Source organism: Drosophila eugracilis, unplaced genomic scaffold (genome assembly GCF_018153835.1).
Source record: "Drosophila eugracilis isolate 14026-0451.02 unplaced genomic scaffold, ASM1815383v1 contig_367, whole genome shotgun sequence".
In the NCBI taxonomy this organism is placed as follows: Eukaryota; Metazoa; Arthropoda; class Insecta; order Diptera; family Drosophilidae; genus Drosophila; species Drosophila eugracilis.
In genome coordinates, this window is record NW_024573224.1 from 2,674,156 (window position 1) to 2,701,672 (window position 27,517).

At 40.8% G+C, this 27,517-nt stretch overlaps 4 protein-coding genes across 7 annotated transcripts; 3 read left to right on the forward strand and 1 right to left on the reverse strand.

Moving 5' to 3' along the window:
* Positions 1-12,622: 12,622 nt before the first annotated feature.
* LOC108116424 (arrestin domain-containing protein 17) lies at positions 12,623-24,209 on the reverse strand. Its single transcript, XM_017228314.2, has 3 exons — positions 23,658-24,209; positions 14,159-15,553; positions 12,623-14,088 (listed from the first exon to the last, which is right to left on the reverse strand). The coding sequence occupies exons 1-3, from the start codon at positions 23,770-23,772 to the stop codon at positions 14,030-14,032; spliced, it is 1,569 nt and encodes a 522-aa protein (XP_017083803.1). The 5' UTR covers positions 23,773-24,209; the 3' UTR covers positions 12,623-14,029.
* LOC108116423 (tetratricopeptide repeat protein 14 homolog) lies at positions 15,860-19,772 on the forward strand. Of its 2 annotated transcripts, XM_017228312.2 has the most exons (8): positions 15,860-16,421; positions 16,480-16,691; positions 16,800-17,011; positions 17,076-17,294; positions 17,394-17,860; positions 17,972-18,263; positions 18,345-18,353; positions 18,491-19,772. In XM_017228312.2, exons 1-8 carry the CDS (start codon positions 16,154-16,156, stop codon positions 19,602-19,604), a joined length of 2,793 nt encoding a protein of 930 aa, XP_017083801.1. In that variant the 5' UTR covers positions 15,860-16,153; the 3' UTR covers positions 19,605-19,772. The 2 variants fall into 2 exon arrangements, with proteins under 2 accessions (XP_017083801.1, XP_017083802.1); XM_017228313.2 differs by lacking the exon at positions 18,345-18,353 and having other exon boundaries at positions 15,861-16,421.
* Positions 17,192-22,541, forward strand: LOC108116425 (GTP:AMP phosphotransferase AK3, mitochondrial). Of its 3 annotated transcripts, none has more exons than XM_017228318.2 (2): positions 17,192-17,294; positions 21,520-22,541. In XM_017228318.2, the coding sequence occupies exon 2, from the start codon at positions 21,553-21,555 to the stop codon at positions 22,201-22,203; it is 651 nt and encodes a 216-aa protein (XP_017083807.1). In that variant the 5' UTR covers positions 17,192-17,294; positions 21,520-21,552; the 3' UTR covers positions 22,204-22,541. The 3 variants fall into 3 exon arrangements, with proteins under 3 accessions (XP_017083807.1, XP_017083806.1, XP_017083804.1); XM_017228317.2 differs by lacking the exon at positions 17,192-17,294 and adding an exon at positions 20,296-20,839; XM_017228315.2 differs by lacking the exon at positions 17,192-17,294 and adding an exon at positions 20,301-20,823.
* A 510-nt stretch (positions 24,210-24,719) lies between the features above and the next one.
* On the forward strand, positions 24,720-27,341 carry LOC108116263 (arrestin domain-containing protein 2). Its single transcript, XM_017228052.2, has 4 exons — positions 24,720-24,981; positions 25,860-26,227; positions 26,286-26,820; positions 26,886-27,341. The coding sequence occupies exons 1-4, from the start codon at positions 24,867-24,869 to the stop codon at positions 27,242-27,244; spliced, it is 1,377 nt and encodes a 458-aa protein (XP_017083541.2). The 5' UTR covers positions 24,720-24,866; the 3' UTR covers positions 27,245-27,341.
* The last annotated feature ends 176 nt before the right edge of the window (positions 27,342-27,517 follow it).

The following is a 27,517-nucleotide window of genomic DNA, read 5'->3' on the forward strand; positions in this document are numbered from 1 at the left end:
AAAAAAAATAAAAAATAAAATAAAAATAAAAATAAAACGGCCAAGCTCAGTTGCTTTATGGAAAGTCATTTTGGTAAAGTTTCGCCCAAGTCTACCTATGCTGGCACCTCTTTTTGCCACTTCCTCTCTAAAGCTGTGAGGCAATTATAACACGGCATCCATATGTTGCAAGTGGCACTAAGAGCTGTGGCAGCTGGGTGTTGCTAGATGCATTTGCCTTTCTGCAAGCCAGCGCTGTGGGGTTGCAACTTGGAACCCGTTAATGTGTTGCACTTAAAATTTATATGCCCCCAAAAAAACAAAGCTAAGGGGGGGAGTACACTGGCAGACAACTTTAACTTGTTGTTTTACCCCTTTTGCCTTTTGTTGTTGTGCTAAAGGGGGTGGTGGAGCTTTAAAGTGCCGTGGACAAACCGCAGGACTTCACACGGGCAATGTGCGCATCGTTTGCGAAGCTCAGAGGACATAGCTGCGGTCGACCGCCACAGGTGCAATATATAATTCAACCGCAATTTTAATTATGTTGGTAGAAACAAGCAGAGGCAGTGGCATCGTCAGTGGGCGTTGGCATAATGGAAAAGGTCTCAAGGTACCACATTGCGTATGCTGAATCTGTAAATTCAATATTTACCAAACTTAAATAGTTAAATATTTAAGAAATCATATAACATATATATCCTACAGAATAAATCCTTTAGACTTACAAAAGGCATTGCCCCAATTTGTGTTCACCTGCCAATTTATAGAGCTGCACTAACTGACAGTCAGAGATTTATAGAACTGCATTAAATTTCCATTAACGTTAAAACTAAACAAATATTTTAGCCGACTGCCTTTAACGAGAGAGACCCTTTGACTGGCAAGGGTAAACAGATGCGGATGCACACACACACACACACACAGAGAGAGAGAGACAGGGCTTAGATGCAGATACAAATGCAGTAACAGTTGCAGTTGCAAATACAGATAGAGATACAGTGATACAGTGGCAAAACAAACTCAAACAAAAGCTCACAAAAGCTGAAGAGCAAAGGCGACGGCGGCGACTGCAACGACGGCGGCGGTCGCAGTAAATGAACATGGAACATTTGTTTGCGGCATGGATTCGTTTTGGCAGTGTGTTTAAAATGTTAATTTGCTTGTTTAACTTCGGTTTTTGGCTGCTGCATTGTGCAGTCTCAAAGTGGCTAAAAACTTCGTTAGATCCCAGCTCAACATCTTTGAGTCTCTGTTTTATTCTTAACTAAATGCATAATTTATTTCCTTTTTGTGCCTTGATAAATTGCCAACTATTTTCGGGTTTCCTTTTGAGCAACTTAATTTAATGCGCTCTTCAATTTATTTTTCAGCCTGCAACTTGTTTTCAAAACTACACTTTGCTAAATAATAAATGTCACTTAAAGGTGAGCTCTTAGAATCCTTGTCCGCTTAAATCATATTAAAGCTGTCAAAACAAACTGCATAATTTATGATACTTTTTCCAGCCAGCCAACTTCACTGTTTGTGCTAGCAGCATGTGTATTATAATTAAGAATAATGCGTAAAGAGAAATTCTATAGCAAATCGGGATTCATGAAAAATTGAAAACCACTTTCTCATTGAAAAAAGGGGAAAATATATATATATACGATTATCATATACCCTATCAGGCATATTAACCAACTGGCTAAACAAAGTGAATGCAAAAATCGTTGCGACAGGATATTCGGTTGTTGGCAAATCAGAAATCTACCAATTAAATCAATCTTGATGCAGTTGATGCAGCAAATTTTACGCATATCAATTTGATAAAAATAAAATAAAGGCCAACGGATTGAACGGAAACCGGAAAAATAAACACATATGCCGAACAAAAAAACAAAAAAACAAACACACACTGGCTTAAAAACATTGCGGCCGAATCGCAATGAAATAATAATGACCAAAAATAGCTACATAATAAAATTGAAATTAATTAATTAAAAACAAGAAAACGGCCTCGGCAACAACAGCAAAAACAAGACCTAGAGCAAGCCTTCCAAAAGGATCAACAATGGTAATTATCATTATCATCAGCATAAATGTAAATTACAATTTTGTGCTTTGGCCAGAAGTAAAAATGGCAAAAAACAAGGCAGGCACGAAGACGGGCCCAAAAAAGTATGCTATAAAACCATGCACTTTACAATTGCACTCAGACGGTAGCGGTAGTTGTTTTTCTGCTACTATTCGTAATAGTGTGGGTAGCAGACAATACATAACTGTGAATTTAGATTACTTATGATTATTACGAGGCCAGTGTTTCGTGCCAAAAACCGTAAAGTTCTCCATGGCACCGTGCATGTGCAATGGATGGACAATTCCAACAAAGTGCACCTACCTAACGTTGGCTCCTTAACGATCTGCTGCTTAGCATATACCACTATTTCTGATCGTAAAACATGCCCAGCTACCAACCGAGTGCTTCTTTTATGACCAAACATAAAGCCAGCCAGCAATGGGCATTCCTTCAAATAAGCCAAAACTAATGCCTAACCATAGTTAGGCCGGAGTTTATTTCATTTTTTAGTGCCTCTACATTTAGATCTAATTGGAGGTACTTTCATTGTTGGCCAAATAAAATGTAAATTGCCGGGGAATTTGTTTTAAAAGTATACAAGGTTGATAAGAGAGTTTACTATTAACTTAGGTTTACCTTAATAACTCTTACTAAACTAAACTTTTATACTTTCTCTCTCATTCATATTCCAAAAAGCATAAAAATACCAATTGAGAGATATCTACCATATCCTTGCCAGGCCACACACTAATTAACATGGCAAAAAAACAGTTTTGCCCCCGATATTTATTATTGAAATGTAATTGAGCCATTCAGTCTCTGGAGCGTCGTTAAGCCAGTCTATACTTATAATTAGCTGTGGTAACTGCTGATGGCCAATGCCACGCCCCCTTGCCGCCCTTGGCCAGCTGCTGCTTTTGGTATCTTTTGGCTACAGTTTGTGGACCACTGGCAGTGTTAAGTTTAATTTAATTGCCCAACAAAAGGCCCAAAGCAACAGCAGGAGATTCCGAACACTCCGAACATCCCAACATACTCACCCATTTATCATTATTCATGTGGACCGCACACATCCACACACATACACACACACACACACACACAGAGAGTGTACTGTACTGGCACATTGCCTTATTACCACCATCCATACATCCAAACATTTGTCGGCCTTGTTTGTTGCCACATTTCGCATCCGAGGGAATATGTGTAAGCCATGTTGTATTGGCCCGCCACTTCATGTTTGTTCATCCTTTCCAGGATCCAAACACTCCTATATATATATATGTGTATGTGTGTGTGTGTGTGTGTGTGTGTCATACACGTTAATAATTGTAAATACCCACACAGAGATACGCGAATGAGGCTTTATTATTGCCCCGGCGTTTTTGGCGTTTGTTGGCTTAAACGTAACCGCACATTTGGGGAAATTATTGTTAATAAGCAGCTGCGTTCGAGCCATTAAAATTGGTCCCCTCTTTCAGCCACAAAATGTCCCAACTGATTTCAATCCAATTTCAATTGCGAATCGGCGGGTATCATTTCAATCGCTGCAGCGCTGTTGATGATGTCCTTTGGTCAAAATCAAATAGTAAAATTAACCCACCTTACAGAGAAGGTTTAAAATTAATCTAAACCTTATAAAGAACCCTTTAATAATGTTTAAATCCCAATCGAATATCACCTCTTAATTAGCCTAACTTAAATCACTTTTTAAGCTTGCATAGAAAATGCAATTTTTCTACTTTCTCTCCCATTGCACATTGCATAGGCATAGCAAGACTCGGCAGAAATGCATTGTAATTTCAATTGAAATATCAAAAAGATAATTAGCATAATAATATTGCACTTCAACATGCCACACACACACACACACACACACATACAAACATACAGACACTCACACTCATGCATTGGCATACAATAGAAGTAGAAATAAATGGAAAATTGAAGGCAAAAGTGGCACAGAGTGAGAAAGAGAGAAGGAAAGAAATTTATTACCGCCAACAAACGTTGAAGTTCCATAAAGCGCTTTTCCACACACACACACGCACACATACATATAGATGCACCTACACACACACTAACACAAACACATAGACGACATTAGCGTTTTGAAATCAACTCATGGGAAATGTGGAAAATAGAGAATTCTCTTGCCGCGAAACTCTTTGGCACAAATTTGAATTTTATTTGCTACTTCCGTCGCTATATTGTTTGACTACTGGCAGGTGGGTGCCATTTCCCCTCCCCCACAACTGGCACTCCCCCAACTGAAACACGCCCATTTCCCGAGATACGCCCACTTAAGCCTATACGGCAATGAAGTTGCATATGCATTATTGCCAGCCCAGCGGCATTTCAGCTATTGCCATTGCCAACAGAAAGTTATAAATAAGTCAGGCAGCTAATGTGCCACAAATTGGCATAAAAAATAAAGTAGAAAGCATAGAGATGAAGTCATAGAACAACATCAAACTTATGCCAAGGAAATGAAATATGTACGCTTCGGGGTAATGAAGAACGAATGTATAGTCGAATTATTTTGGTAACTGCTCTAGGTTAAGTTCAAATTGAACTTAGAAATTGGTAGATTTTAGTCAGACATTTTAGGAAATTCATTAATTATCTTGCTCATTTGGTATTTCCTCATAAATGTCTAGGCTTCCTCTGAGATGGCAACATTTTCATTTATAGATTATCTCCAAAGCATAAATGGTTAACTATTAACAGAGAGTCTGAGCCATATTTTCGATTTTCCAATAATTGCACAATAACTAAAGCTTCCTTTCACCATCTTAACTAATTTGTGAGAGAATAATCTAAAGAGAAAGTATATTTATACCAGCTTTTAGAATACAAATTTGAAGTGAAACTTCAAACTTAGTTAGTAACAACATCCTTTAAGTCTTTCCATTCATACAAACTCCAACATATTTCGGAAATCCACATCAAAATCAATCAAAGTGAGATAGAGAGCCACACTTCAGAAATCCCGAAAAGTTTATAAACAAAAATTGACTAAATTCAGCATTCATCCCAGTTTATAGCACCTCTCTCTCTCTCTCTCTTTTGACCATCTAAATACAACATCCTGGCAAAAGCTGTACTAAATTAAAAAATCGCAGCTTTTGTGGAGATTTTTTAATTAAATCCCTGCATATTTGACTTGTTCATGCATCTGCAGCTATAACTCAACTAGAAAAAAAAAATAAAATTTAAATAAATTCCAGTTGCTGGCACGAGGACATTTGGTTTATGGAAATGTTTATGTGTGTCTCTCTGTGTGACCCGCCTATATATTTTTATTTCCGTTTTTCTAGTTTATAATTGAATTACAACAGATTTGTATGGACGCATACTAGTTGGGATTTGGATGCATAGCCTCATATATATATTTCCATATATATATATATTTTTAGAGAATAATTTGCATGGCCTGAGCGCTAGATTCAGCTGACAAATTGCTAATTGAAAGAGCCCGGCAACTTTACACGAACGAGGCGTGGCAGCCGCTTCACACACACGCCCACGCGCATACTAAAGCACTAAGGCAGGTGCACTGTAAAAGATACTTAAGATCAGTTTAAGCTTAAACCATGATAAATCATAAAGTAAACCAACAAAAATAGGAAAAGGAATTAATATATAAATTATTTTCTAACCCATAGAAGCTAGCTTATAGCTAACACTTCTTCCTTCTGATACTTAAATAAACTATCAAATATATCCCTATTTTTCTCAGTGCATTGCCTAGTTTGCTCTGAATACGCAGTGACCTGTGCGAATCGCGTTTGTTTGCCCAAATGCAGAACATGTGAGCTTGTGAGCTGCAAGCGCCTAACTCGCCGCGATTCTGCCCTGGACATCAGGATTTAGATCAGATTGGATTGGTATAGTATGAGAATGGCTATGAGATTCGATGGCAAACACCCCCTCCCACACAGACACACACACATTCTCCCCCCTTTAGATGAATGAGCTGATGCAGCGGGCGCCGCCCATTTGGTTCACTGATTTATATGCAAAACGCGACGAGCGGCGAAAAACAGTTTTTCAATTAAATTCGTTTGAGTTGTCGTCGCTGGATTTCAATTTGAAGGCTGTCGTATAATTTATTAGCATTAACATTAACCCCGCCGCCACGACTTGATCCCACTCTTTGGAGCTCGACCCTCGCCAACCGCAGCCTCATCAAATCCGGCTCAATCCAATAACAGAATGTGAAAAGAGAGAAAATGTGACAAATTTGCTTTTCACTTTGCAAAATTAAAAACGCTCACATAAAATATATATATATATATATTCTCCCACAAAAGTAAGGAGAAAACAAAAAAAAAGGCGAAAGAAGTGGAAGGAATATTTTTTCATTCATCATCGCAAAATTTACTTGATGAAGCCAGCGGCCACAGTCGTTCTTAGGTGCTCCATTTTATAATTTGTAATAAGAGTATATTCAAACTTAAAGGAATCTTAATTCATTAGCAGAAAAAGGCAAAAGTTTTGTTAATAATATTGTAAATTTTTTTTATATCTTAATTCCAGAAAATATTGCTTTTAAAAGTAAATTCGGTTAAGCTAAGCGGGGCTATAGGATTCTTAGTCTTGAGTACCATTGGGAAATACAAAATATTTATATTTTCCTATATACCATAACCTAATATTCAATCCTAATTAAAAGGTATCATCATCATTAATCGCATATCCCAAGTACACCATTAAGTAGAGTACAGCTTTTCGTCTTCCTTGCAAACCAAAAATTTTCTGTTCCTTTACACTGTGACTTGGCAAACTTAAATCCCAGGCATTTGATATTGATTTACTTAAAAGGCAATATCAGTTTGCAAAGCAGCAACCCTTAGCCCAGCCAGCCAGCCAGCCAAGACCTTCCCCTAACCCCACCCCTCCAGAAATCCTTGGAAACATATCGAAAAATGCGAAAATTGTACAATGAAAATTGAAGTGAAATTAAACTAAAGCCCTGGGGCGATAACGACTGGCTTGTCACCCTCTGTTACAGAGCCCCTTGTCGACCGCCCCCCCCCCTTACATCTCTTCAATAACCCCCAACAAAGTCTACCCCCATGGTAAAACCATACCCCCTACCCCGTATTTTTGGACCGACTCGACTTGTTGGCATTCATTTAGCTCTGTGGCCGGCACAACTTTGGGACACTTAAGCGTCGTTGGCCACGCTGACAATGTCTGAATGTTCGAGGGCCAAGAATGTGATGGCCAAGCTCTTTCTACTGGATCCTACAACTTTGCCCCCTATATCCCCTCACACCCCATCGCATACTTTCTAATGAGACAAAAATTGCGATTTGAATGCAAATAACTGCAGGGCTGCTTCAGACGGACAACAATTACATGGCTTCAATGTGCAGGGGTGAAGGTTGAGGGGATAAGGGTTACACTGATGGAAAAATTTATACCAATTTAAGCTAACTTGTATTTAAAAGTTTATAAATCTTAATGTTATTTCCCTCTAGCCAACTTAGGAACTTCCTAATAACCATTACATATCAAGTTTTTCCCTTTTGTTATACTTTTTTCTCAGTGCACAGCTATTCCAAATTCATTTCGTATTGGGATGAGCTTGATGGTCGAAGCTTTTGTCAAGGGGCATTTAAATTTGACAAAATGAAATGAACGAAATATTTGGTTTTGGTTTCGAGCTCTACTACGTCGTCGTGGGCTGGTATTTTAATGAAGTTCTTTAAACTGGTGGTCGCCGAAGGGGGGAGGGAAGCCCAAATCAAGGGGATGATAGAGAAGCGGATGGAGGGTACAGGTGGGCAAACGACTATTTGCATTTAATTAAATGCCAATAATTGAATCAATTTGCACATGGAATGTGAAAAATCCTTGGCATTGTCATGGCAGACTAATCAACTGCTTCTGTCGGTTAACTTTCGCCCAGCACTGTGAATATTTGTATTTTATTAATTTGGATATTTGGCCGAGACAAGGACACTTTGGACTACCAAGAACCACAAGAATGTGGTTCAGCCATACCTTGTCAGGGTCTTGGGCATTGCACCCACTTAGACTTGGTTCATGGGATAGTGGAAAAGTATTTTTGTAGGCAGCCTGGACATTCCATAACATTCCAATTTAATTTGATTTACTTGTCTTTGCCATTTTGCACGAAACTCACCTTCGTTTGTCATCCTGCGGCTGGGAGTGGCATTCCTAGTTAACCAAATTTATTGCAGCAAAATTTTACTCAAAGAATTTAACAAAATTTGAGAAATAAAAAATAAATAGTAAATATGAGTAAATATTTATATTTTTTTTTGGGTTGAGCAGGCAAATTAAATGTGCTGGCATTTAAAAAGAATTTAAATATTATTTTTGTGCACTGAACTAGTTAGTCTGGAATTATAATTTTGTTAATTAAATAAATGTTTCACTAAAATCTATAAAAAAAATGCATTTATTAAACTTGAATTGTCGAATATTGTATATATTTGAAGTATTTTCCTTGATTTAATCTCTGCAAAACTTCATTCTCAGTGCAAAATTGATTTTTATTCCATTTCGTTTCCATTTCCTCGTTAAATTTTGCTGGTCAAATCAAATTTTAGCTGGCTACTAATTATATGCATATGTTTTTATTTACTTTTATTTGCATTTTTCTGCACATTTTTTTTATTTTTTTATTGTCAGTCATAAAAACCAATCAAATATTTATTGCATTTTTTGCCGGCTATTGCCTGGAATCTGAGTATGAGATTGGGTTTGTTAGCTTGTTTTGATTTGATTAAATGTTAACATTTTGCCCAAGTTAAGTGCAATAAATTTGAAATGAATGCAAGAGGAGAGACGGACGGGGGACGTATTCATTACATAAATATTGCAATTGCAATTGGTTTTTTTTTTTGCTTTTGCTGAAAATTGTTTTCAGCAAATATCTTTAATTCAATTGAGCGTATAAAATCAGCCCTGTCACAGATTAAAGTGTTAATGCATATAAATGTTTTACTTATTTGCATACATTTTCGCGCTCGCTGACTATGTTTTTATGCATGTTTCTGGTTTAGCGAACAATTTGAATTGAGCCACAGATACTTTCTGGCATTACAATGCTAAACTGATTATCCAACAGCGAAAACGGTTCGGCCATCATTATAAATTCAATTTAACCAATCAAACGCTCGTAATTTGATTATGTTGATTTTTGCACATTAATTGCATATTTATTGACTGAAAACACACACACACACAGCTGTTGAGTTGAACAAAAAGTGCACGGTTTTGTTTATTTGCCGTGTTACATCATCAAAGAAAATGTTATGCTAGTCGCAGCCAAAAGTGTTTTAATTGTCAATTAAAAGTCAGTTGGGAAATTTATTGCAAATAGTTAGTGGAATTGCGAGATATGTGAGGAAAAAATCTAATAAAATGCTGTTTAGTAAATAAAAGTATATTTTTTTGGCAAATTCCGTTTCAATTAGTATCTAAAAATAAAATAACCACAGGGCTTAGACTCCAAAAATGCCCTTCAAATATTTCACACTCAAATGGTCTCAACTTGGTCTATGAAATACCATAATAATTTTGCCAAAGAGCCAGTTGATTTTGCTGCTTAAATGCGCATAAATTGCTGTACACAGTCAAGTTCTTTGTTGTGGCCTGTGGCCGTTTTGGAAATTGGCCTGGCTAACGCTTAAGGATTTCTTTCTTCTTGGCCACTTTTAGCTTATCGCCGGGTATATCAAATTATATGCACACACCGCAAGCTTTTGCTGTGGCTTCTTTTGGCCAATCGATGGCCAGGCCAAGCTCTGCTCCTCCGGCATCAATCAGCCAGCATTGGATTTTAGTTTGGGGTACGGGAATTTGATCTTCTCCAGTGCAAAATTTCCTCGACGTCCGGCGAACAGCTGCAGTTCATCTGCGGCACCGCAATGGGAATTCGAGCGAAAAGCTTTGCCCCCCCGCCCACAGTTCGTGCGAACGTGTCTCAATAACGAAATTAACAGAAATTGCAACATATTGTGTGTGGTGGTATGCGTGCCATGGAAGTTGGTGCTTGTGATGTAGGGGGGTAAGAGGGCATCCTGCAATCAAATTGCACGGAAAAATGAACAGCACGTGGCGAAGGCCAACAACAACTGTGTCAAATTGATATTAAAACCAAGTCAAGATGTTGCTACTTTGGTGGTGGATAAATGAAATTGCATTGCAGACGAACAAAATATCTGTCATATTACAATCCAATAAATATTTATTAAGACAATGAGTTACCACCAAAAGGCATAAAAGGGAAATGTAACATTAAACTTACTTACCAGTGTTAAGTCATACATTTCTGTTTTCTACTTTAAAATATGAAAATTACAATTAAATGCTCTTTTTATATATTTCATAACCTGCTTAGTGAGTACATAACTAAGTTATGTTTCCGTGAATCCAACTTTCCCGCTAATTATCGCCTGACTGACCTCCCTTCTAGGGAAGCCCTGCGCCAAGGACCGCGCACAAAAACAAACTTCAACTCCTCGAATCCGTCACAGCTTGCTGCCAGGCAACAAAAAAAGCTTAATGAAGCGGCCATTCCAGCTACTACTAACAAAAAAAAAAGAAGCGTATATAATAAAGAGAGAGGGAGCCAAGAAGGTCACAATCTTTAGCAACTGTTGCCCCAAAACGAACCCAGAGCTCGTTTTGGGACCATTCACACAAGTGGGGAAAAATCAACGCGGATGTGGGGGATGTTGGGATGGAGAACCCACTGTGACCACAACGGACAGAGAATCACACATGTGACCAAGAGCCAGAATTTGGAGCGGCCATTGAATATGATAGAAATAGAAATAGAAATAGAAATACGTACGTGCAAAAATTTCAACGCTTGATTAAATTTCAGTCACAGTTGAGAGAAGGTTGCTGTGAGGAAAAAGGAGCAGAGGCGCCACAAGTGTGGGCCCAACTTGAAAGACAATCAGACAGCAATTTAAAACCATTTTCACTGTGGCCAGAATACACCCATCCATAATATCGGCAACCCCCCTTGGAAAATCGGATGCCACCTGCTGTGCGGCAGTTGCAGTAACTTCTGCTTGATTAGTTTTGATTTGGTTATTTGGCATTAGGCCATGTGCCCGGGCTTCTTTAACATGCTCTTTTGGCTTCCTTCGATTGTCCCTGCCCTGTCTGCCTTTTTTTCTGTCTCTTTGGACAGTGAAATAAACTAATTCCCAGTCATTGGATGACGCAGATGGCTTTGGTTTTTCCACTGCAGGACAGGATACGGGGGCTATCCGGCATGTGTGCTCGAGTTTTAATAAAAACTCGATCATTGTCCGCTTGGCCATATGGGTCGAAAGTTTTTGGTAGGTACTTTTTGGTTAAAATGAGAGACTTGGGGTTTCCTTGAGTGGGAAGTGGTGAAAATTAAAGCACTTCTATTTACTATACTATCGGCAGTCTTCCTAAACCTTCTATAGAGTCCTTCAGCACAAACATCCAAAAGTAAACTACATTCACCTCGTTATGTCTGTGAGCACATAAAAATATATACGAAATCTTAAATTACTGCCATTCACGTACGTGTTTATCAATCTGTATCCGTTTCAATGGCTAAGACAGTGGCACACATGGCGCATACTTAATATCAGTTTGTGGCACGTTCAATAGCCAAAAAGCAAGCCCACCACTACCCACCCGGCCCACGAAATGGTCAACAAATCATTAACCTTCCACAACCCCAGCTGGAAAGTCAAATAGAAGTTAAACCCAACAGCGATTAAGACATTTAAGTACATGGAAAATGGGATTGAGTTGAGTTCGCGCTTCTAGCACTTCTAGCACCTCTATAATTTGACGAAATGGAAACGCGAGGGAGTGAATCGTGGAAATAATAAGAACCCCGCGATCGTTTGTCGCGCGTGCTGAAGTTTTCAGAATGCGGCAGGCACTACACTTCCGCTAAATGTCGCTATTATTTAACAATTTTGTTTATATATGCCTTTCGGTCTTTCAGGCTTTTATGAAAACCAAAAAAAGGGAAAAAAAAAACCCGCCACCCCCCATGGCAATGTTGGAGTATAATTTATGGTTACTCTGATTCCCCTAGCGCCATTGGGCAAACTAAATTGTCGCCCTCGACAGCAGCGGTAACTGGAAAAAATATGAAAGAAAACAATTACAGCTGACTTAACACTTCCGTTACTTGTTACAAAAGCCGCACACGTTCACCACTCACTACAGAGCATTTCACCTGACCGACCGACCACCCTTCACCTTTTCACACCCCCCACACAACACACACACACACTTACACCCATCACCTGTCCAACTGGGCAACAGCAGAAGCAGAAGCAGACACAGGTAGCTGCGTGGGCGACAGCAACGCACTTTCCTTCAAGCACTTGAAATTGTAATTTAACACGTACAAGAAAGTACACTTTTTGAGGGGTTGCCAGTTGCTGTAAGGTTATAACATGACCTGCTTTAACAAATGTGGGGAAAGCACCATTTTAGTATGTTCCCAAAATCTTAGTACCTAAAAATAGTCAGCAGAAATAATAAAAATTCAATAATTTAAGAAAAAACTAAGAAGAGCATCCATAGATGACCTTTTTTTGTAATTATATTAACATTTTATTCAGTTTTCTTGTTTATGTAAATCAAAATTTGACATTTAGTCCACCATGCACTAAATTCAAGAGAAAACAAAAAATTGGTATCCAAAAATAGTGATTTGTAAAGCACCTTAAACGAAATTGTTTGATCGTACATAATATACATTCGTGCGCTTAAAACTAAAAGTTAGTTGACATTGCTTCCGAACGATGATTTATATCGGTAATATGTGTATAAAATTTGTTTATCGATACCTATGTGTGTGTTCAATAACGATAACCATTCGATTTGTTCATCATACAGAGGCACTAAAGCTTATTGATTCAATCTTCATTTTCTTCATGTCTTGTTTAGAGAATCAAAATATCCTTCAACATATTCGATTTGTGCTTAAGTACTTAAATGCTAAACACATAATGCAGTGAGAGAAATAAATAGTAATGTTAGACCTGTTTTGGTATAGAATTTCAATGAGACACTAGATCTATAAGCCATTTTCATCAGATTCTTTGGAGATATAAATAAGAGATGTCAGATAAATAGGCGGGCAGGAAATATGTTTCAAGTTATTTGTGAGATAAATACTCATGAGTCTTTGAGTAATTCGAAAGATTCAACTCTTCAAAAAATGCGCAGAGTTTGGCTTATCAGGATAAAATCCATTTGATAATCGAGTTTAGCCGAAGACAGACTTTTTAAATTCAAAAAATTGGTTTTACCTAAATAATTTTTTAAACTTTTTCATATGTTACTTTTCAACTAATTTAGAATTTGTTTGAATATAATATGTATACTTAGTTATAGTGAGTTTTTTGTTTGCCTAATTGGTTGTAGTTTTTGCCTGTGATTCTATCTAATTCAATCGAACAAGCTAGCTATAGATCTTTATATTTTCTGGCTAAGAGATAAAAATAAGTGATTTTAAGCTCAAGTTGTAGGTTAAGTGGACAAGGCAAAGAAGTTGTTCGGATTATTGTCAGGTATATAAAGTTAACAAAAAAAAATATTTTGCGTATAGTTTTTCAATCTTGTAAATGTCAATAGAACAAAACGGTTAAGTCTTATAATATCATAAGATAGAAAATGTTTTAACTTCAAGAAACCATTTGCCTTATCCAAACCTAACTTTAAAATCAGTGCAAATGAAATCGAAATAAAAACATATATCAGAATATAACTTTTCAATGGGAGACTATAGCCGAATTAAATCAGTTTATGTGGTTACACTGTGCGATTGATTTGTGCACAAATTGCTTATGGTTTGTGCTCGAAGCGTAATATACCGTGTAGGATATAATCGATATTTAGATACTCTATAACACTATAAAGTAAACCTGAAGCTCTATGTTTAGGCAAAGCTTGGACGTAACTGGGTGACTGCTCAGGACTGCCTATCACTCCTTACTTTGGAGTTCCCGGAGGGGCGTTTGCCAAGCCGAAGAGCTCTTCATAGGAAGGTGCTGTAAAATATATAAAAATAACAATTTAATATTTATTTATATGTTTATTAATATTTTTTGCTAAGCTTACGCAACTCATGGGCTCCAGATGCCTGTCGAGACTGCAGGAACGAGGCTGAGGCCGAAGTAGATGGCAGCTGGCTATAACCCGGAGCTGCTCCGCCACCTGCTGCTCCATTCGCAGTTGCTGGTGCGGCGGTCACTCCAGTCGGTGGTGGTGTCAGGGCAAGGAGTGAGTACTGCGGCGACTCTGGCATCGGATAAGCGGGCAGATGGGGTGGCGGATACGACTGCACCATCAATGGGCTGGACGAGTACGGCATATACGGCACATTGGAGCTACGCAAGCTAGTTCTAGCCGATGGGCTTCCATATTGGGAAGACTGTGATCCAGAAGTGTAGGATAATTCCATGGCCCCAGCGGCACCACCCACAGCAGGACTCAAAGTAGCCGCTGAAGAGTCCGAGGTTATAGAGTTAATCGAGCTACACTCGCTAAACTGCGAAGAGTGTGAGGGCGAGCCAATAGAAGAGTCCAGCGAGGGATAAACCGGCAGGGCTGGTTCGAATGGATTGCCAGAGCCCACATCCGGACCAGGTGGGCCATCGTTTGGCCGAGGTGGCGGCGGCGGACGCAGTGAACTCAGCCTATTGGACGTATCCTGTGAGTACACTTTGAAGGGAAGATTAAGGATCAAATTCTTAAAGAATCCCCTCAGCACCGCCTCCACACGCAGCTCGTATACGATGGTGATAACGCCACTCATCTGTTCATCCGTTGGCTGAGCTCCTTCGGGTAAAAGCAATTCATGGGCAAAGCTGCGCTCTGTCTTCTTTTGCACCGAACCCGTTTCCTTGGTGGCCACCGCGATGCACTCGACCTTCTGCACCCGCAATGGCACATGACTGTAGTAGGTCACATACTGCAGCACGCTGAAGCGCAGCTTCTCCACGGCGGTGGTGCTGTTGTTGATCACAGTGGCGCAAATTCTAAGCGGCTCTCCACGCACCGCAAAATCTTCTGGCAAAAGGGCTAGTAAGGTTATCGGTCGTGTCCCAAATAAACTGATCGTCTTGGTCACTTGCTTCTCCAACGAACTGGGAATACTGCGTTGCGATGGCTGGAGCGGCATATTCTTCACCACGGTAAAAGGAATAGTGTGTCGCTCGTCAAACGTCCACGGACGCTGGATGAGGACACGCATCTTATACTTGATGCCACCATAACTGCCTTTAAAGCTGGATGGAAGCTGGCGACCCAGCGCCACTTCAAAGATAAAGGTGTGCTCCCCGGGCGAGAGTTCCAATCCACGTGGTTCGAAATCCGGCAGAGGAGTCTCGCTGTGCTCATACACCTCCTTGCTCGTGTAGAACAGGCTGCGGGAGTACTCGTTGTTGTTTGAGTTCTTGCGCAGGATCTCCATCCACTTGCACTTGCCCTTTCCGGTGACCTGCACCTTGATCGCTGGAAAACAAATTGAACAAAGAAATTATTAGAATAATTAATATAATCCGCTTTTATCCGGTTTCAAATCTCACATCATTTCATAAACTTCGACTTTTATTTATATTATTTTTAAGTTTTTAAATAATCAAATAGCCCGTTAGCACTCTTCAGTAGATGGGTTACCCACCATATCACCATTGTCATCTACCTTACTTAGCGGGTACACCATCCATGACAGGGCTGCATCGTCTTTTCTTTAGTGTGGCCAGCTGGCAAACTTTCCCGAGGCGTTTTGGTATTATGGGACAAAAACGAGACCGACACACAGATATTTTGATATATTCTTCCTATTGCTACGAGCTGTTCGGCACGGAATTAATTTTTTCGCGAGGAATGTGCTAGCAAACGCGTGTTAAATTGTGTATAAGCTAGGGAATATCGCAACAGCCATCTGCCTGAGTGGTATTAAGTGCCTGAAAAGTGGACCAGCGTTGTTTTATTCAACCCAGACCGCTGCCGACATTTTCTTGCCCGATAAAATCGGGTGTGGGTTTTTTTTTCCTGCAGTTATCTTTGCCTTTTAAAATACTTCAAATGGTTTAAAAAAGATTTGCAAGGATGAACTTTGAGTACATTGGCCAGGCACTGGGCTACCATGGACAGCCGTTGCAGAAGATCTGGGATGACGAGCGAGGCGTGGAAGATCTGCGAGTGATGGGCCTCACCCAAGTGAACTACGCTGTCTATCAAGAACGGCAGAAGTTTTTCACCTTTCAGGAGCGAGCTAAAAGGCTTAAAATGCACCAGTTTCTGGCCCGGAAGGCCACCGATCTGTATGACCGCGGAATGGTAGCCAATGTTATGGAGGATTCTGTACTAGCTCAAGGTGGGTTTCTAATTTATATCTTTAGGCATTAGTAACTCCTTTGTTACACACATTTCAGGCAACACTTACATTGCGCAAATGCCTCCCTTCGAGTTCTTTCTGAATGTGAAGGACAAACGCAAGACGTGGCCCCACCGCCTTGATGCCCTTAAGCAGGGCGACATTATCTACACCCAGGTGACAAGGTTGGTCAACGGCAACAGACTCGTGGTAAAGCCACTATGTACCGCCGAACCCAAGCATGCCTATTTGGCCGATATACCCATTAAGGTAATATGAACTAATATTTATTTATTTGTTGTTTTGCAATAGAAATTCAAATTTACGTCAATATTTATGTTATAATAAAATTACAACTAACCCCTTGCATGGTTTCAGGCCATGATCCTGCAAGACTACTGGGGTCCCTTGCCCCTGGACAAGCAAGGAAACCCGCGTAATTTTTCCATAAGTGATTTCCTGCGCTGCGAGATTAGCAGCATATCTGCGGATACCGAGCGGCTCACCCTAAACATGATTGGCATGCTTAACAAATCGCCAGACTTAAAGTTTGGACTATGCGACCTTAACGAGTTGCCAAAGTATTATCGGTAAACAATGTGGACTTGTTAAAAACATATTTTAGATCCTTCTAAACCAATGTCTTTTCTGCAGTGATATACATAACCTAGAGCATCCATCGGTTTTACACTACGAGGATGAACTGAACAAAGCCTTAGAGTTTGCAAACCCCAACTACGATATGCTGTTCCAGCTGAACGGCTTGCAACCAAATGAGAATCTGACGCTGATGAGCAATTTGAAGACAGGATTCCCTGAGTCAGAGACCGCTTCGGAGCTTCGGCAAAAGCAAGCCTCCCAGTGGGCCTTTCGGTAAGTTTAACTTCTGAATTGAGACTTGCCAGTGTATGTCATTCCATCATTCGCACATCCTATCACACCAAATACTTTCATTGATTGCTCACCCGTCAGCTCCGTGGCTGATGGCATCGAGCACTTTAAGAATGGCCAACATGTCGAAGCCTTTCAGTGCTTGAACAAGGCTTTGAACATTGATCCGCGCAATGTTGAGGGTCTGGTGGCGCGCGGTGCCCTCTACGCGAACTGCGGCAGCTTCCGTAAAGGGCTGCAGGACTTTGAGAAGGCTCTTAACCTAAACAAGTATCACTTCAACGCGCGCCAGTATATGGGCGAAACGCTAGTGGCTCTTGGTCGTAGTTATGAGGAGGAGAACCGTATTCCCGAAGCGGTAAAGGCCTATAGCGACTGTCTAAACCTGCTGCCTCAGCACGAGCAGGCACGCCAGTCCTTGGACGCACTGCAGCGAAGTGGAGACGGTAAGCAAAGACTAAGCTCAGATCTTATCCGCCCTACCGGTGGCCAATCTTCGGACGAATCTACCTCATCAAGTAACAGTGAAAGTGAAAGCGAAGAACAGGGTAAGTACATATCGGGATCAGTTCAAGCGTCCCCGGCTATAGAAGCTCTGATCCTGGGTTTATATATTTTCTCATGCACAATTCCAACCAATAACCAACTCCCCATTTTAGCTGGCAAGGCCAAGACGAACATCAATCAGCCCTTCTATTCCCAAAACCAGAATAAACCACCGGGGAAGGAAAAGTTGGATGTCATCGATGCCCAAAAGGCCAATGAGTTCCGGCTGGACGATGATGAGACCGTGACCAGTGTTCGGAAGCTTTTACGGGAGGCTAGCAAGCACAAAAAGGCAAAGAAAAAGGGCAAGAAAAAAAAGGACAAGAAGGAGGGCAGGAGGTCCAAGTCCGTTGTAGAGGACCCAATAGATTTGCTCAAGAAGATCGACTTTCAGGAGGCCTTTAGGTGAGTTTTGCAGCAAAAGATGCTCTTTGCGCAATAGATATAAATTCTCTTGAGATTTCCCTGCCTAACCCACTGTGATAGCCAAGACAAGTATGTACCAGGAATTTGATTTGACCGTCAAGCGCCTCAAACGAAAATCCCAAATTGGATACATTATTCATTTGGGGTGTTAATATGGTTAAATCACAAAAATATGGATTCATTACCCCTGTTCGCTTTTCTTTTAGGCTGATGAAAAGTACAAGTAGCGAGGCGGAGCTGAAAGCGAAGATCAGAGACTATCTCAACGACAAGGAGAAAGGAAAGGGAGATTCTCCACCTCCACCACCGCCTATGAGAAAAACAGCGGCTCCATCAAAAAAATCGAATTATGATACCATGGGACCCAGCACCTCTCGGCATGCAGCTGCCGTATCTGCCACTGGTGGCGACCATCCACCGGTATCGAAGTATCATGAGCAAAAGAAGCCACCGGAGCCGGGACCCAAGCTTTCTTTTCAAATCAAAAAGCTACCATTGCAAATGGACAAGTTGGGGATGCTACGTCTGGCGGAGCCACTAAAAGAAGGCCGAAGTAGCAGCTCACGCAGCCGAAGTATTAGCCGCTCACGAAGTCGCTCGCGATATCGCCGACGCGGAAGAAGTCCTCGTTCGAGGCACGGGAGCCGACGTGGAGACTCGCGTTCCGGTTCAAAATCCAGGTCGAGAAGCAGGTCGCAGTCTCGCCGGCGACGTACCTTCTCGCGGTCTCGCAGTAGCTCGCCACGCCGCTATGGCAATCGATTTGTGGTTAGGCGCTATGCAAACCGGCGGGATCGCCGTTCGCGGTCTTTCCACCGTCGGAGGACTCCATCGCCTTTCGTTCCAAGGCGCTCACCCTTCGTACCCAGGCGTTCACCCTTCGGGCATAGGCGCTCGCCTTCGCCCTTTGTGAATAGGCGCTCGCCCTCGCCGTTCAAGAAACGCCGGACACCCTCACCATTTGTGCCACGTCGTACACCATCTCCAGCGACCCGTTATCGACGAACCCGCTCAAAGAGTCGCGCCCGACGTACCCGCTCCCGGAGTCCCTCCCGTTCGCGCACCCGCAGTCAGAGTCCACGCCATTTCCAGTCTCGCTTTCCGCCGAGAGGTAGAGGCCGTGGTCGCGGCGTCGTGAATCGCAACAAATACTCCTGGTACAATCATGATGCACGTAGTGTTTCCCGTGCCTTGGAGCCAAATGGCAAGGAGGAGAAGAACCATTCAGCTACTCAGCAAGGGAAAATTGGTGCCAATGAAGGAGTGGACGGTAAAGCAGTGACAGGTGCAGAGTTCACAACAGGAGGCGAAGGAGTTTAGTCCTAGACGCCCACAAGTACTACGAGTGTTAAGTTTCCTTGTAGATGATAAAGTACATTTGATTTTGATATTCAAATTTGTAAAACGCTCCCCCTGAGAAATGTTCTCTGATAACTAATAAAGAAGCTTAAGAAGCAAAAGTATGCATAACTTGCATGGATAAATCAATTGAATTGTTATTATTTCTAAACATTATCCAAATACAATTAAGTATTTGATATTCAGGAGTGTCTCTTATTGCTAAGGTAACTTTTTCAGGTGACATGCACCAATCGACAAGTTATTAAAAGAAAAACACATGTTAATAATTTTTGTAAAAAGTTATACAACATCCAGATCTCAAACAAACCAGTTTCTGTGTAATAACATACATAACTACATACTTAACACACAAGTCATGTAAGTACTATGCGATTCTTACGTTTTATTATTTTTAAATCTGTGATTCAAATAAGATCGTTAAATCTTAGATTTTTTTATATATTTTATAAAACAAATTTGTATTGACTAGCAAATTAGCATACAAATAATTTATTAAATTTAAAATTGATTACTGATAATTTAAAAAGCCCTGCTGAAAGAAATCTTTTTTGATTTATCATCATTGATTTATCACAATTTAAAAAAATATATTGTTTTTGAAACTATTACAAATGTGTGTAATGTGAATATTAATCCTTTGAGAAAATAATCATTATAAATTTTCAGATAAACTTAAGAACTTAAAAATAGTTTTGTATTTCAGATATTTTGCATATGAATCTAAATTAAAGTCCAAACTGCAATTATTCCCAATGAGAGAGTGAGAGAAAGACTGCCCCAAGAGCGGAGAGCTCAACTGCCCGCAGAGAAAGAGAGACAGCATTACTATCCTTATCCCCCTTATTGCACTGCACTTTTGTGAGAGAAGGGAGTACAGAAGAGAGAGCCGGCTGTCAGTTGGGCGCTCATGAGAGAAATACGAAAGCCTGGAAGCTAAACAACAAGAGTCAAGCAAACAAGAAAGATAACGACTTGTTTCATTTGATATTCGCCAGCCGGCAGCAGCGGAACAAAAAAAAAATCAAACGCCGCAGCTGCGGACACCAAATTAGAATACTAAACGGCGACAAGTTATCGCACAATTAGTACGCGGGCAACAATTGATAGCGAGATACGGTAGCGGACAACCGAAAATTTTCCCAAACTATAAATTCGACATCCGAAAAAGAAGTGCCGTGTAAGTGTGAAAAGAGGTGATGTTACTGGCTGCTAATTTATATAACAAAAGCGAATAAAGTGCAGTGAAGAAATGCAGAATTGCAGAAAAACCACACAACACGCGCGACATTGAACCCATATTCTACATACAATTTTCCATGCGGACTTTGGACGATAAGCGGGCGACAACAAAAATATCTGGTTTATACCAAGACAAAGAACATAAGGCTGAAAAGCCACGCTTATTTGTTGCTGTTGCCGCTCTTGGTAATTTGTGCGCTACACTTGTTGCCATGCGGCATATTGGTTAACAAACAGCTGACAATTGTTTATCTTTTATTACTATGTGTGCACACTTATTGAATCAAAATCTTTACTTCGATTGCGTGATTGCGTGATTAGTCATAAAACATATAAACCAAATAGCAAAAACTGTAACCTTTCATCACCTTTGTATCAAACAATTGTAGCGTGCTTGATAAGGTTATCGCCATCATAAAGATTGTCAAAGGTGGTCAACAAGTGAATTTGGTTTGAAACTATTTTTGGTGGTACCACCAAGATTATCAGTTATTAACCCTAAACTAAGCACCTTCTTTATTACATATTTTTTTAAAGTAAATAAAAATAAATTTAACTAAACATTTTATATGATATGATATGCCATAAACATAATCTCTGATTATATAGTAACTCTTGTATTTTTATCTTACAGCTCAAGAAGAAGTACAGTAAAAAGAGCTTAACCATGTATACGAAAATCTTTCGCGCTGTGATAATCGGAGCCCCCGGATCGGGCAAAGGAACAATTTCGGATCTAATATGCAAGAACCATGGATGTGTGCACATCTCCACGGGCGACATACTGCGCCAGAATATCATAAAAAACACTGAGCTGGGTAAAAAGGCCAAGCAATATATTGCTGATGGTCAACTGGTGCCAGATTCGATAGTGACCAAGACAATGTTGGCCCGAATAACCGAGGTGGGTAACAAATCATATATTCTGGACGGATTCCCTCGCAACATCGCTCAGGCTGAGGCGCTAGCCGCTCGCGAGCAGATTGATGCCGTGATCGCGCTGGACATTCCACACAATGTGATTATTGATCGAGTCAAGAATCGTTGGATTCATGCGCCCTCCGGCAGGGTGTACAACATAGGTTTCCAAGATCCTAAGGTCCCTGGCAAGGACGATGTTACGGGCGAACCTCTCACGCAGCGCGAAGACGACAAACCACATGTTGTGGCCAAACGGCTGGAACTCTACGACCAAATAATGAAACCGGTAATAGCCTGGTACGAAAAGAAAGGCCTGGTTGCCACTTTTAAGGGACAAAGGACCAAGGAGATCTGGCCGCGGATGGAGCTCTTCCTTAGGGACCGTATGAACGCGTAATAGACGTCCCGGATTTTCATTCATTGTGCACAAACTAACGATAAACTGCTGTGTTCAATTAAGTGCATAACATATTTAGATATCTTCATATATATATATATTTATATAATTGAGCACGAATGTAATATGTATGTTTGTGGGTCGGGTCGAAGAAACAGGCGAATAATTAATGTAATTGCGAAGCCTTACGAATTGGCAGCTGTTGTCATGTATTCCTTATTTTCACAAAAAACATTTCCCTCATGCAGCTCCCCCTTTTTTGTATAAACATATTTTTGTACTCGTAGTCTGTGCTCTGATAATAAATCCCGTTTGTTATATTTGCGCTGATAACGTAATGGCCGACTTTGACTTTGGGGCAGTTAACGGACAGCCGTTCATCTATTTTTACCCTCAGTCCGCAAACACTTGTCCCGATGCGTGAAGTCTACATTTATGGCTTCACCTGGTGCCATCAAAATGCCCTTTGATTTTCGCGTAGCGCATTAAAACACGAAAGATGCGGGATAGTGTGGCGCTCCCAATTACTCCCGCTCTCTGACGCACACATGCAACAGACCAGCTGTGCTGACTGGCTAGTTCTCACGCACACCTGCACAAAGGCAAATCACAACAGAGAGGCGCAATAGCTACAGTCGAGGGTCAACCAATTTGGTGAGGTAAAATTTATTAGGATACATATATTGTATAACATATGATGCTATTTAGTTAAATTTATATATTTAAAATTAGCCTTATCAAAAAAGATTTTTTCAATTGTTTTAAATTTATTAATTAAATAAACTTTTTGTGACCTCCACTGTGCTGAGAGCAGTTTCTGACCTCTCTCTCTCGTAGACCTGACTTTGCGCTTGGCCCAATATTACGGCATTTTCGGCACGCAAACAGAGTGCGCCTCTCATCGCAAACGGCCCCAACTTCTTTCCCTCTCTCTCTCTCACCAATGCGTTTCGGTTGGTTTGGCATTTCCTGAAACAAATGCCAGTGCTCAAGAATCAAGAAGAAAGAAAGCAAATTCAATTGTACGGGGCGGCAATTGAATGCTTATCGATGAATGAAAGGCGAGTGCAGAAGGCAATTGGAAGAATTTGCGAGCAAGAATCTCGGTACGGCCGGGGAAGGCAGGAGAGGTAGCCCCATACAATGGCCGCTGTGCTTTGTAAACTGATGGAGTTCTTTGTTTATGCGAATGAGACCGCATCGAAAGTCCAGTTGGCCATTGGACAAACAATGGACTTAATACTGCTGACAAAACATTGCAATTTGAGCAGTAATGTTAGATCGTAAATACCACAATTGTTTCTTATTCGATCTAAACTTTCGTGGTGAACTTCCTTTATCATAAAGTTTTTTCTTTCTCTGCTTTGCGCCAGAGTCTGAGTCACGAATGATGTAAGCCGGGCTTTAAGTTAGGTTTTCCAGGAATTGGCTGGGTATATACGAGTTGCACTTACCGCGTATTTTTGTGCGCTTGTTTACATTCATCCAGATCTCTCCTCGAATAATGTCGCCTGCGAAGTAAACCCGATCCGCGCTATCCAGCGTGATTCGCAACCGCTCGCTCTCCATTCTGCAACTGATGATGTTGATGACTCCTCCGTTTTGGCCACTTTCATCAAGCACTTATCCAAAAATAATTTCGTCATCAAAATGCCGCCACATAGAAACGTTGATGCACTGCAGCGCACCACTGACCCAACCCGCACCACCCTAAATAATATATGCAGAATAGTAGCACCCCCACACGCACTCGACTATTCACGGTTCACGATTTACGATTTACTTTACTACACACACCGCGCCGAGGAATGGGAGCTTTTTCGCGCTGACTTTGGCCAATTTTCGTTTCTATTAATTTGCCATGGCCTACAAGTGTTTATCGAGCTAATTTAATTCGATTGCTGACGACCGCTTCCCGAATGGATTGAATAATTAAATTTCTTATAATTTACGAGATCCAAGATACGTTTTTGTTGTAGTTGCTGGCTCTCTTTCGATAACTTAGAGAGCGACGGTCCGATAACTGAATCAGCTGTTTCGAGGCGTTGCCACATGGTGACCGGCGAGCTTAAGCGGTTAATTTGCAGATATTTGAATTGGGAAATGTGAGGAAAAAACGTATTATCAAAATATATCACAGAGCATTTATTTTAATTTAATTTAATTTATTAATTTGAAATTCCACTCCATATTATTCTATTATTATAAGGTATGTTATTGTTTCTTTTCAAAGTTCAAAAGTTTGTTTTCAAAATAAAAAAATGTTTTCAATATAAAAAATTATTTTATTTCAAATTACAAAATAAGTATTAATACACACATAATTAAATGTTTATATATGTATATATATATCACACTTACAAATTTTAAATTTACCCATTACTTCTTTTGTTCCGTATAATTTACATGTACTTCCCCGTTTTGCCTGCACTTCTTCTTCTTCAGATACTCTCACACTCGCTTCCACAATCGTTGACGACTTTTGAGCAATCAGTATTAAGCCAGAGCTGCTCGCGTTCGGTGTTCGCGAGCTGAGTTTTCTCTGACCCCAGACCCTTGAAACTCAACCACTCCTTGCCACTATCAATAAAACAAACAAACAAAGGAACTTAATATCCCGATACCGCCTGACACCGTCGCCAAGGAGCAAACTTGTGGACAACATGAGCAGCAAGGTGACCTTCGCCTTCGACAGCAATCCCCTGGGGGTCTATCAAGCCGGTCAGCTAATCTCCGGCACCGCGGAACTGGTTACCGAGCGTCCAAAAACCATTCGATGTAAGTTAAAGACATGCGGAAGACAACGCAGTATTCTAATAGACTCCGAGACCATGACGTCATGGCCCTCAATCTCCATCCCCATTCAAATTCAGATTCCCCCACTCCATATTCCATATTCCCATCCACTTTCGTTGCGTAGTCGCGTCGTCATTAATATTGTTGGTGTTTTTGTTGTCCAAAGCTTTTGTTATTGTTGCCGGTAGATCTGTTTGGAAGATATGTATGAATGTACCTACATATGTATGTATTGTATATATATACAGTCAGTTTTATAGACAAACACACATGTGGCCGCTTGGCTGGCTTCGGATATCTGATAGCGGCAGAAAAACTAGTTTTGTTTTGAAATTGCGTCCTCTGTTTATATTATTAGGCATTTGATTCAGTTTACTGGTCAGCACATTCGTGCCAATACCTTTGAATTGTAGAATTTTGGGTTACTTTTAGAGGGAATTAGAGGTAATTCAAGTCGACTTAAGCCTTAGCTATTCCTATAGCCTACAAAGTTTACTTGCACATAACGACCATTAATTAAATCTTCATTAGATTACAATTTTGAAATTTAAAGCATTTCCAGTATTTTATTGTTACTTTATTTCCGAAGGGTATTAATCATTCGAACTATAACAGAAATTAAATTTAGCGGTGAACTTTATTAGAAAGCATTCATTCTTTTTTGTTATGCTTATGATTAAATTATTCTCGGAATTATTGTTAGTCAATTAACAAAAGGTTTCTTTGTGTAGTACGCCGCACCATTTTCCGATACACAATATTATATCCGAAAACACAAAGACCAAAGGTCAGATACAATTAAACTAAATGCATAATTGAATTACATTCCCGGCAGTACAGATAAATTAACCCAATTGCAGCGATCTTTATAACCATAAATGGATACGGCGAGACGCGATGGCAGGAGAGCGAGGAACGAGTGGGCGAGGATGGGAAGACGACCAAGTCATTGGTGACCCACACCACCACCGAAGTGTACTACAGCACTGACCAGCCGGTGTACGGTCAAGCTGGCGGATCTCAGCTGGAGCTACCCACTGGCAAGTACGTATTTCCCTTCCGGACCACTATTCCGCCCAATGCACCTACCTCCTTCAATGGCGAACATGGTCAGATTAAGCACGAGGTTACCCTGACCATCGATCGCGCAGTGCGCTACAACAATACATTTAAACAGTGCTTCTCAGTGATCCTGCCACACGATCTGAACACGCGGCAGGAGTACAAGGTATGTAGCACCAGATCCTTCGAAGCTGGATATCCTTTTGAACTTAATTTTCTCGTAGGAACCCTTGAAACGTCTGGAGTCGAAGAGCTTTTGGTGGGGCTCGATTTTCGGTGCCCACAAACCCATGATCATGGACGTAAGCACCTCTTATTCCGCATACGTGCCCGGGCAGAAGATCAATTTCCATTTGGTCTTAGACAATCAATCGGATGTCCAGTGCATGGATGTGAAGGTGCGTTTGCTCAAGAACGTTTTATATCGGGCCAACTCTTCGGGAGCTAAGGAGCAGATTAAGGTGACCGAATCCCGGGTGGCTGATAAACATTGCGGTGAGGTGCTGAAACACAATAAGGCCAAATTCGACGAGTTCCTTGTGGTACCGCCAACCACTCCTTCGACCCAAAGTGAAAAGGATCCCATTCGCGTTAGCTATACACTGCGCTTTATAGCCAAGACCTTTAAACTTCATGGTGGCGGGGATTTGGTCATGGATTTTCCAATAACCATCGGCACAGTGCCTCTATTGGGAAGTGCTGATGACAAGGGACCCGAGCAGACGGAAAAGACTCCGTCCAATGGGAACTCTCATCCAGGTGGGATATTCACAAAATATGTAGATAATTAAGAATATTACTAAAAGAAACATTTTTTCGTTTAGGTTCTCCCATCTTCCAGGAAGACGTCAGTGAAGAACAATTTGAGTCCAACTCCTTTAAACCTAAATATCCAGTTTATCCATTTGATGGAAAACAGGGAACTAATGGATCTAATGGGGCGGCCAATTTTCCCAGTCTTTACCCCAAAGCGGAGGATGTGGCGCCTGCTGCACCTGTTAAGTTCACACCCAATCCTGTGTCGCCAGCCACACAAAAAGTACCACCATATCCGACCAATACACCTGTTGTTGCTCCTCCGGGCGGTAATTTCGAGGTACTTGGTTTCAGCATACCACCTGACTACAAGCCCACCCCCAGTGCTCCAGCCGATGCTCCCACAGGCGGCATTGGGTGGAAATAGGGTGCACTGCTTAACCATTTTGTATTCTACTCTTTAAGCCATTTTTGAATAAACCGGAAAGCGCGCCAAAGTGGCAATGCCGTAAGCTTGACATTTACATCGTGGATTTTTAAAAATTAAAAAGAAAATATTTTCAAATCACACAGCAATCTGATCATAGCTATCTTGATGCGGTTCCAGGGACTATTATTTAAATATTTTTATTAAAATAAACTTTTGTGATTCACCTGAAATATTTTTTATTCGATTAAAGAGGCAAACAAATAAAAACAT

Bases quoted from the DNA above. Each gene is read 5' to 3' on its own strand.
- LOC108116424 (XM_017228314.2), bottom strand. From the start codon at position 23,772: ATGGAGAGCGAGCGGTTGCGAATCACGCTGGATAGCGCGGATCGGGTT. The intron at 15,554-23,657 runs GTAAGTGCAACT...TTTGTTTTCCAG, and splicing joins CAAGCGCACAAAAATACGCG to CGATCAAGGTGCAGGTCACC. The intron at 14,089-14,158 runs GTAAGCTTAGCA...TATATTTTACAG, and splicing joins ATCTGGAGCCCATGAGTTGC to CACCTTCCTATGAAGAGCTC.
- LOC108116425 (XM_017228318.2), top strand. From the start codon at position 21,553: ATGTATACGAAAATCTTTCGCGCTGTGATAATCGGAGCCCCCGGATCG.
- LOC108116423 (XM_017228312.2), top strand. From the start codon at position 16,154: ATGAACTTTGAGTACATTGGCCAGGCACTGGGCTACCATGGACAGCCG. The intron at 17,295-17,393 runs GTAAGTTTAACT...CTCACCCGTCAG, and splicing joins GCCTCCCAGTGGGCCTTTCG to CTCCGTGGCTGATGGCATCG. The intron at 17,861-17,971 runs GTAAGTACATAT...TCCCCATTTTAG, and splicing joins AAGTGAAAGCGAAGAACAGG to CTGGCAAGGCCAAGACGAAC.
- LOC108116263 (XM_017228052.2), top strand. From the start codon at position 24,867: ATGAGCAGCAAGGTGACCTTCGCCTTCGACAGCAATCCCCTGGGGGTC. The intron at 24,982-25,859 runs GTAAGTTAAAGA...ACCCAATTGCAG, and splicing joins GCGTCCAAAAACCATTCGAT to CGATCTTTATAACCATAAAT. The intron at 26,228-26,285 runs GTATGTAGCACC...ATTTTCTCGTAG, and splicing joins ACACGCGGCAGGAGTACAAG to GAACCCTTGAAACGTCTGGA.